This window comes from Trypanosoma cruzi (assembly GCF_000209065.1).
Source record: "Trypanosoma cruzi strain CL Brener chromosome Unknown tcruzi_1047053504059, whole genome shotgun sequence".
NCBI lineage: Eukaryota > Euglenozoa > Kinetoplastea > Trypanosomatida > Trypanosomatidae > Trypanosoma > Trypanosoma cruzi.
In genome coordinates, this window is record NW_919525.1 from 1 (window position 1) to 9,802 (window position 9,802).

At 44.9% G+C, this 9,802-nt stretch overlaps 4 protein-coding genes across 4 annotated transcripts, besides 21 other annotated features; all 4 read right to left on the reverse strand.

The window, feature by feature from the left end:
* On the reverse strand, window positions 1-665 carry Tc00.1047053504059.11 (uncharacterized protein; the record flags this gene model as incomplete). Its single annotated transcript, XM_801084.1, has 1 exon — window positions 1-665. A coding segment is annotated over one exon (665 nt), but the record flags the coding sequence as incomplete, so codon positions are not given.
* Window positions 1-9,802: a sequence feature (heterozygous, non-Esmeraldo-like haplotype).
* Window positions 770-820: a sequence feature (GA-rich).
* Window positions 1,015-1,046: a sequence feature (CT-rich).
* On the reverse strand, window positions 1,099-2,895 carry Tc00.1047053504059.20 (endomembrane protein, putative; the record flags this gene model as incomplete). The annotated part of the gene is made up of 1 exon (XM_801081.1): window positions 1,099-2,895. One exon carries the CDS (start codon window positions 2,893-2,895, stop codon window positions 1,099-1,101), a length of 1,797 nt encoding a protein of 598 aa, XP_806174.1.
* Window positions 2,942-2,962: a sequence feature (AT_rich).
* Window positions 3,198-3,218: a microsatellite.
* Tc00.1047053504059.24 (uncharacterized protein) lies at window positions 3,221-4,141 on the reverse strand (the record flags this gene model as incomplete). The annotated part of the gene is made up of 1 exon (XM_801083.1): window positions 3,221-4,141. The coding sequence occupies one exon, from the start codon at window positions 4,139-4,141 to the stop codon at window positions 3,221-3,223; it is 921 nt and encodes a 306-aa protein (XP_806176.1).
* Window positions 4,354-4,398: a microsatellite.
* Tc00.1047053504059.30 (uncharacterized protein) lies at window positions 4,504-6,465 on the reverse strand (the record flags this gene model as incomplete). Its single annotated transcript, XM_801082.1, has 1 exon — window positions 4,504-6,465. One exon carries the CDS (start codon window positions 6,463-6,465, stop codon window positions 4,504-4,506), a length of 1,962 nt encoding a protein of 653 aa, XP_806175.1.
* Window positions 6,985-7,015: a microsatellite.
* Window positions 7,172-7,202: a microsatellite.
* Window positions 7,514-7,537: a sequence feature (AT_rich).
* Window positions 7,777-7,800: a sequence feature (AT_rich).
* Window positions 7,909-7,962: a microsatellite.
* Window positions 8,068-8,139: a sequence feature (A-rich).
* Window positions 8,220-8,245: a sequence feature (AT_rich).
* Window positions 8,271-8,305: a microsatellite.
* Window positions 8,736-8,774: a microsatellite.
* Window positions 8,852-8,877: a sequence feature (AT_rich).
* Window positions 9,051-9,105: a sequence feature (A-rich).
* Window positions 9,368-9,393: a sequence feature (AT_rich).
* Window positions 9,514-9,565: a microsatellite.
* Window positions 9,629-9,664: a microsatellite.
* Window positions 9,679-9,734: a sequence feature (CT-rich).

Genomic DNA, 9,802 nt, shown 5'->3' on the forward strand with positions numbered 1-9,802 from the left:
TCCTTTGCTGTCGCTGCGTCCGTGTTCAACATGACGCTGCGCTGACGCAACATTTCTCGATTGATGCGGTCAGAAATGGCAAGTCCGGGAACAATTGGAGTGGATTGCACGCTTGTAAATTCATCGCCCACACGATGAGCGGCAATAAGCGTCGTTGGCTTGACAATAGGTGTGAACTGTTGAATGGTACTGACTGGAGTCAGATGAATTGCCCCATCGACAATAAACCCGACAGCATAATCACATCGGGGCTGAAAGGGGTGAGACTGCAGCGCGTAGTGATACGAGTTTCTCCGCTGCTGCTCACCCCTACAGAACCTATCCTCTGTCTGCTGCATCGGCAACTGCCGTTGCTGCTGGTGTGATGGCTCCACGAAGGAACTGGAGCCAAACGTGTCAAGGCGGCAGTGCATCGTCAGCCTGGACGATGGAGACAAAATGGACGCCGATGACGCGGATGGCGGTGTTGCCTCCTTGCCCACATGGGTCACCCCTTCCGTCACAAAGAGTCGCACTTCGTCGGTTTCATAGGGCTGCGTCTTGCGCCTCAGTGGAAACTGGAAGATGTGCAATTGCTGCTGCAGCGGCGATGCGTAGACGTTGTACGTGGCAATCACCTCGTCGTCGTCGTCTGCATCCCGCCGGTCTCTCACACCAAACTTCATTTCAGTGAATTGCGGGGAGATAAACTTCCGTCTCGCGATGTCTGTTTTGTGTGTGTTTTAAAGCCCATACCAAAAAAAAAGGAAAGATGCTCACACACACACACAGAGAAAGAAAGAAAGAAAGTACAGGAGAAAAAAAAAGAGCGGAAAACAAATACACTACCAAAATAATTGACACGTGGTGGCAAAAATAAACGTAAAGGAATTAATAATAATAGTAATAATAAACAGCAGCAACAAGAACAACAAAAGTCCTTTCAGTTCCTTCCCCCCTCCTCCGTTTCATCGTTGCACTCGCAGCGGCTCCTTCCCCCCCCCCCGCCAACTCACACATCCCGATGCCAGGCCACTCCCTCTCTCCTTCTCTCCTTCTCTCTCTCTTCTGCATTCACACGGAGACGCAAAAACCAACCTTTTTTTTCTTCCCTCATTTTTAGTCAGACTTCACAAACGTGTAGATTTTTTTAACAAACAACGAGGCAGTGAGAAACGCAATGGAGCCACCGATTAGCCCAACAGCAACGGACAGTGTTGCGGAGTAAACAAAGTAAAATACAAGTGGAAAAAGCCCACTCATAGTGGTACGGTAGATGTAAAAGTAAATGGAATAGAGGTATACGTAAATTCCACTAGATGCACCAAATCCAAATGAAATCCATGGCCAACGATGATTCTCAATATTAAGCAGCACATACGTGGCGGTAACAGATATACAAGAGGTGACTGTCACAAATACCAAAAATGTCAGCAGTAGAAACGTATAAAAAAAGTAAAGTTTGTTCAACCACAACGAGCTTAACATAAGGGAAAGTTCAAATGCAATTGAACCAAACGGCATGGAGCCACAAAGAAAAATAAACAACTTCGTCGAGAGTAGAAAATTGGGTGGTAGGGGAATAAGTCGGGGAATTTGGTTCACATGCGGCAAATTACGATGGCCACGTGGCAACAATATACGCCGTCGGTACCCATACCGCCCCACGAGGGTCCCTACCACCACAGACGGACAATACCCGATAACAAGCAATGCCAAAAAAAATGTGACACCTCCAATATGCACCGCCCGTGCAGACTCGTGGAGATGCGCCACAATGTTTGTAATACTCCCGCATGACACGAGAAATATTGGGAACACAAACATTGTAAATTCCATGCACCGCATCCACTTCTTGGAAAGAACCGGAATTAACGTCGCGTACCACAAGAACTGCACCGATGACACACATCCTGCCACTACACCGGTGAAAGCATACAAGAGAGCCACAACGGTAACGACATCCTGCGAGGAGTTCCTCCGCAAACTAAAGTAAGCTGCTGACGCGGTCCCAAGCACAAACACCACTGCAAGCTGCACTCCAGTGCCTATTAAAGCGCACAGAAACGATGGATACGCAGGCACGCGATGAACGTCTGCGTAGAGCTGTTTCCATCCCGTGCTGTCGACAAGTTCTTCATTTCCCTCCTCTCGCAACCGAAGTTCATTCTCAATACGTTGGTAGTCCGTGCGAAGCATACGAAAAAGAATAACCGCAACGACTATGACAAGAAAGACGGCCAACAGTAAAGAGTTGCCAATGGCAAACCATCGAATACGAGGCTCAACCAATTCCTCCCTCATGTACTTTCCAAAGCGATTCTCAAACGTGACCGCCGATTGAAAAAAATGCGTGGAATACGTAAAGACATACGTCTTGCCCGCAAGAAGTTCTTCGGCTGCCGTCGTTAATACTCTGACATCAACAATCCGTGGCCCATTTATGCCGAGACGAAAGTCACGATGCAAGTAAATCATGGGTACTGCATTGATCACTTTTCCAAATGGCGCCCAAATTGGCAAGTCGTCAACAAGGAGCTGGTATGTGTAGTCCGCAACAATCATCTCACGCCAACGAGCCACTTCCTCCTTGGTGGGTGTGAAGCTACAAATGACTTCTTTCTCAACATCCAAGCCATATTTTACCGAAACGTTTAACTCATAGAGCTCGTCGCCCACAAGCGCCTGCCCTAACGTTGGCGTCCGCTGTTTCCAACTGGCCGGTGGGCAGCCGGGAACCCGAAATAAATCATGCGTTTCAAATGCATTGTTCAGTGGGCCGATCTTGTTGCCATACACCCGCACCGTCTCGCCATCGCCGTACATGTGCGTGTCCTCCCCGGCTATAACGACACCCGCCACCAGCGATACCCCCGCCGCGAGTAACAGAAGGACAGGCAAATGAAGCGCGCCCATTAAAAACAAGTACAAATATGCAAAAAAAAAAGAAAAAAAAACTTCCTTTTTTTTTATTTTTAATTTTCCGCTATGTTACTTGCTGTCCTTTTCTTTCCTTTTTTCCCCTTCCTTTATGCGTTCCTCTCTCTATATTTATATTTACATTACACCAATGCAAGAAATGGAGAAAATCATTCAGACCATAATAAACGTGTGCGTATATATATACAGAAGGAACAGAACAGAAAAATCAAGCACACACGCAACAATAACTACGACGTAAAGACCTCCTGCCACGCCGCTGCGCAAAACCGCACCAATTTTTTTTTTTTTTTTTTTTTCATTATCGTAACAACATATCCGACGAAAGCATGTAGGGGAAGAGAAACTGCATACATGCAGCGTTGCCAGATTGAGTGGTTAAATCAAACCAACTTCGGATGGCGGTGATCCACTGCTCAATCAATTGTACCTGTCGCATTTCGCCCACGGCCTCCCGCATGCCAAGCACTCCTCTTACCGCAACAAGAAGAGAGGCGCTGGCTATTTGGATACTACTTTCCTTTGAACCGTAAATGATGACAGTCGGTGTGAGCAGCAGGCGCACAATTTCTCTACAAAATCCCAGCGTCCCCGTACCACAAACGATGCGTGTTGGGGCGGCTAAGATAATCTGCAGTAAGTGTACGAGTCCACATATGATAAAATACAACACACACCCAAAGCTGGCTGCGTCAAAGACGTTTCTTCGATTATGGGTAGAGGGTGGGAGCGGCACCAGATCTTCCAAAAGTGGTTGATTAAGAATAGATGACCATGCACGCGTGTGCCGGATCGAAGAGATGTGTGGTGGATCGGGAAGTTCCGTCACGCGCACCACCCGCTGCCCCGGTGAAGCGAGCAGTTCACTCTGTATCGCCATGAGGAACATGCTGATGGCGTGCCACTCCGCGTCAGGGGTAAATATGTCGGAGTGCGGAGACGCCAAAAGCGCCGCTGCCCTTGACAAGAGCATGGGCGCAAAAATCAACATAACAGGTGCCCTCGTTTTACCAAACACCTCCATGAATGGATCGGAGGGTATCAACTCACAGATAGCGTGCAAGAGCGCCTCCGTTTGACGGGCAAAGCCTTCTTTAGGGAGGCGCACCATGAAATCAACATATTTGTCCCCATTTATCACGCAAACCGTCTCGATTGCTTCATACAACGTGGAAGCACCCGCCAAAATATCCACCGGGTTTTGTGGAGCGGCGTCAGACATAAACCCTCAAAAGACGCCAATCAAAAGTAAAAATAAAATCAGAAAAGGGTCATAAAGGGAGAGAAAACAAATACATACATACACGAAAAAAGGGAAAAAAAAAAAAAAAGACATGAGGCACAATCAGGATAAAAGCCATAAAAGAAGGGTGGATACAAGCAACACCTCTCCACTCAGCCAGGAAAAGCGCAGCCACACGGTCCAAAAAAGATTAATAATAATAATAATAATAAGAGGAGTAATGATAGTAATATTAAATATCAAAGGCCATATTAAAAACCGTCACATAAAGCAAAAAACAAAAACAAAACAAAACAACAACAATAATAAATAAATGAGAAAAGGGTTCAGATAAATGACGCTTAATTCCCTCTTCCCAATCGCCCATCACCACCACCAGTAGCACAAGAGATATCCGCAGTTACAGAAGGTATCAACCGCACAGTTTTATAGCCGTTGTAGAAATAATCTTCTGGCGGGGTACATCCCTGCACCTCCGACAAACTAAAGGTCTGAATGGTACTTTCAAAGAGACCAACAATAAAAAGCGCATGAAACATCGGAAAAGAAACTGCGCAGGAAATTCCTCCCGCATTCTCCTCCTCTATAATTGGTGATACGTGTGATGGAACCGCATACGAATTCACAGGGAGAACTCTGAGACATCGCTCGCAACGCATAAGCAGCTCCGGTTCATCGTACACATGCCATTCCTTTATCAAACCATCATCGTAACCAAAAGAAAGAAATATGTCCGGAGAACGGAGAAGACAAATGTGACGACTCAGTCCATGGTGTCCCTGGCTTTCGCTTGAAACAAGTCCTTTTATGTATACCTCCGCTGATGCATCCCACAACCACACCATCACTTTACCATCTGAACCTCCCGTTACAATACGTTTCCCGTGGAGTAAAACAAGAAGCGTAAAACACGTACTACCTGTCGTGGAAAGAACATGCAGCGCGGTGAACGCCGGCTCTACCGCAAAGAGAGGGAAATAAACTGTATTTTTAAGAGATGGAAATTGAAGAGACACATACGTCTTTTGAAGAATCGACAACATGGTAGACGATACATCGTCTCCCCGTGGCGAAGGCAATGCCACAAAGTTGCTCACGATGCCCACATCAAACCCGTTCGCAACATGCGTGCCGTACTTGGGTTTCCACTTGGATTTTTTTTCCATCATCTTGACATCAGCTCTGTTTCCATTTGTTCCATCCCCTTCCTTCTCCCCGCTGCACATGCTTTGTTGCAGGAGTGCAGTTCCTTTTACCCACATGCCCATGTTTACCAATCGCCTCGTCCTAAACTCAAGTGTCGACATCACAATGGAGTTCATTTGCCGTCGTTCAATGTCCCAGCACAAAATGTGGTCCTCTTCCCGCTGTTTCCATGGCAATTCTGCAAGCGACCAAACAACGATTCCACCTTCCACCCCACCCAAAAGTCTCCGATCATCGTCAATGGCGAGGCAATGAATTGTCTTCGACTGTTTCGTTGGGGCCCTCGCACGATCTCCATCCTCGCAAGCAAGATAATGCAGTGGCGATGCAAAGCCAATACCCCCGGCATGTGCAGAAATAACAAACACCGTCGCAAGGAAGTACGTCCGTTTCTCAACATTTACACGCCACATACGAACCAAGCCAACTTCATCTCCAGTAAAGATGTATAAAATAGGACTTTCTGCCGCGGCCACAACCGATCTCCGCTGTGGATCCCTCTCCCTCTCCACAAACAAACCGCCTCCCCACATCAACATGCTGTGCACAGCTGCCGGATGTGCAATAGAGGCAATATGTTGCGGCTCTGGATGAAAAACACTCAAATGCACATAGGCATCCGAGCCTGCAGAAGCCACCAAGGTACCCAGTGTGCTTATCGACATCACCGATTCCTCCCGCCGATGTCGGTGCAAAGTGCGTCGTAGTCCAGCAGCGTTCCATGGCACTGACACGGTTTCTCCTCCCGTGGAACTTTTCATAAACGGACGCATAGAGGGTGGAAATAGTGGAAACATGAATAAATGCCCACTGTCGGTCCCCGCAAAAAAGTACTCAATCTGGTTAAGCGCCGCCACGCACTTTTCCGTTACGCCATCATCTCCCCTATTCCTCAAAGCCCACGATAAAATCCCCTCCGCCTCTTCCTTTTTTATCTCGGGAATAAGAGCATAAGCAAGTGACGTGATAAAGTTAATCTTCGACTCGTTCACCACCTCAGCGGAAGAGCGGCGGTCATCCAACGGTGTGTCGGCGAGAGAAGCACATGCGGCCTCACCAATATCCGTCAAGGAGAATGCATTCCGCCTTGACCACATGAGAATCGGCCCTCCGTCCCAATGTGTATTCGCAGTATGTGTTTGTTCCTGTTATTGTTGCTGTGTCCACCCCCCGCCCCACTCCACCATTCCCCCAGCGGGATTGGGTGGGAGTACAACACGGGCAAATGAATAGACCTCCAATGATTGACCTAAAATGAGCTGAATCAAAAGTGAGTCGAAGAGGTCCGCCAACGCAGCCCACCGCTCACGTGATGCAGCACACACCTCCACGAGAGGAAAAGGGTGGGAAAAAAAACAACAGCAACAAAAAAGGAAAACAAGTCAATTGTACACCAATACAAGGCAGCAGGAAGAAAATGCGCCCCCCATTTCCCACCACAATCCTCACAACTTTCCACACCGCTCTTATCCCACAGGCTCCCTACCCACAACAACATTATGAGCAACGGTGGTAAAAAGTAAAGAAGCACCGCCAGACAAACACACACAAACACACACGCAGAGGAGAAGGGAAAAAAGCGTCGCATCTTCAATATGCATAAAAATAAGAATTAAAAATAAATAAATAAATAAATAAATAAATAAAAGGTTGATGACTTCAAAGAAGGGTGTGTAGACATAAAGAAATAAGGTGAGGAAAAAGGGCACGCAACGCGAGCCGGAAAAAAAAAAAAGCTGACAACGCACAAAGGCAAAAACATTTCACAAAAGGCTGAAAGACAGACAGTGAGAAGGGGATAAGCACACACACACACACACACACACGCACACACTGACAGAGAGAAAAAAAAAACACTCTTCTACTGCATTCCTTATATACACGTATACATGTATACTTTTATTCTCTTTTCCTTACTGCCGTTTCTTGTCACTTAATCCTCCACCTTTCCAGTTCTTTCCATTTTTTTTTTTTCTTCTTTTTTCCATCATTTTCTCTTCTCCTCCCACACTCACCGCACTGACGTCAGTACGACGGGGGTCGGATGACGCGTGGCACAACATTCCATTCACAGGACCTCCCCCGCCTCCGTATTTCATCTGACGACATCGGCGTGGAGCGCACAAGAGACGAAAATGTGCCATCAAAAATAATAATAATAAATAAAAACACGCAAAAGACACATAATTACACAAACACACGCACATGTTTGCACCGTCTCAGTCACACCAGTTATCGGTGCGGGCACCAAAAATAAATATGTGCTCCAGTGGGAATTGCCACATTAACAACAACAACAAAAGGATCGCGAAAAAAAAAAAAAGGAAAGAAACAAGAGGAAGAATTAATGCAATATTCACCAACAGGCAAAAGAAAAATAAAAAAGTCTTTTTTTTTTCTTTTTTTCCTAAAAAAAAAAAATAATAATAATACGTGCCAACCATCCACATTCCCACACAAAAACAATCCACAGAACTTCTTCTTCTTCCCCCCCCCTCTTCCTCCTCCAACCCCTCCCACAGGCAGAAGGCCACCAGATGACATACACATGTATATATATTATACATATAAACATACATGTACGTACATATACAGACGTAAGTGTGCATAAATAATCATGCATAACAAATATATATATATGTGCATGATCCTTACACACGCGTAAACGCACCAGTAAAAGGAACAAACATAACAATAACAAAAAGAAAGAAAGAAAAAAAAAAAAAAACGTAATTAAAGGAACAAAGAAAGTAAAGTAAAAAAAAAAAAAAGAGAGCGTTATGTAAAAAACAAACAAACAAACAAAACGGTGGTGGGAAAACAATTCATAGGACAAACATCAAAGAATAACAAATAAATATTAATAATTAAATTAAACACGCCAAAAATTGAAATAAGTCCAAACAACAACAACAACAATAATAATAATAATAATAAAACTGCACATTTTTCTTTTTAAAGAAACAAACAGTTAACAAAAAGTTAGTGGCACGTAAACATATTCATCACATTCATAAAAGCACTACTGCTCTTCTTAACCCCTGCTCTTTTCCTTTTTTTTTTTTTGTAGAAAAATCGGAAGCAGAGAAAGAGGTTTGGGACACCTGGAGCAAATTGCTTTTCCACTTCTGCCACACAGTGCCTCCCCCCTCCGTTCTTCCCCTATGGCTCTTATCGTCGTTAATAATTTCCCTTCGCTTCCCTCACCTCCCATCCTCCCGTTTCCTCTTGAGTAGGCGATGCCCTCCTCCTCCTCATTTCCCCTCAATCTCTCTTTTTTTTTTTTTTTTTCTCTTGCGCGCCCGTCCTTCTTCCTCAAAGAAGTGCCACGTATTTCCCGGGCCATGTGTGCACCTCCCCCCCTCTCTGTCTGCGTCTGCGTGCCTGCGTGTGTGTGTGTGTGTGTCGGTGGAAGGATCCAGCCGGGAAAGCGAACACACAAACAAAACAAAAGAAGAAAATAATAATAATAATAAACTCCCCAATTTATTTTTATTATTTATATATTTCTTCTTCTTTTTTTCCTTTTCTTCTCCCTTTGCTCTTTTCACTGCCCGCACGTCTCTCGTTCCCACTCGCACCCTCCGCCCTGCACTCCACACATATTTCCCCCCTGAACTCGGTTTGCTTTGGGTCTCTGGGCGTCCCCTCCCCCCTCCAAAAGGAAATTGCCACCAAATGCAAGGAAAGGAAAGGAAACAAAAAAAAAAAAAAGCAAAAGAGAAAAAAAAAGAAAATCACCGCGAACAATAAACACACAGACACAAAAATGATTCAATGACAATAGTCAGCCGGGGATATTGCCAACTCAACTCCAGGGGGCATTTCATTTAAACATAATGATTCCAGACACAACCCCCACTACATATTTCGCCCTTGTTTTTGTTTTATTATTTTGTCTTCTTATTTTCTTCCCCCCCCGCCCCCCTCCTCCACTTCTTTTTATAATCACTTTGAAGTTAACTCCATACTTTCAATTTATTTGATGTCTTCCCCCCCTTTTATTATTATTATTATTTTTATTTGTTGTTGTGTTTTTTTGGGATTTATTTTCCCCCTGCCTTCTGTCTTCTGTCTTTTTTTTTTTTTAAATGTTTTCGTTGTTGTCTCCTTCCCACGATTTCTTCATCTTCTTAATTATTTACGTATGCGTGCATGCATGTATGCTTGTGTGTGTGTGTGTGTGTGTGTGTGTGTTTTGTGGTGTCTTCGTTTGACTTTTACCGCCTCTTCCCCTCCACCGCCACCACCACCTCCACATTTTCTTTTCTTTTCTTTTTTTTTTTTTTTTTCTCTCTGCTCGTCTGCTGTCGCCTCGCTCTTCCTCTTTTCTCTTCTCTTCTCCCCCCTTTTTTTTTTTTATTTTTGTCAATCGTGCGTGGAACAAGTCGTACGAATCCAGTCAACAATAACGACAAGAAAGAAAAAAATAAA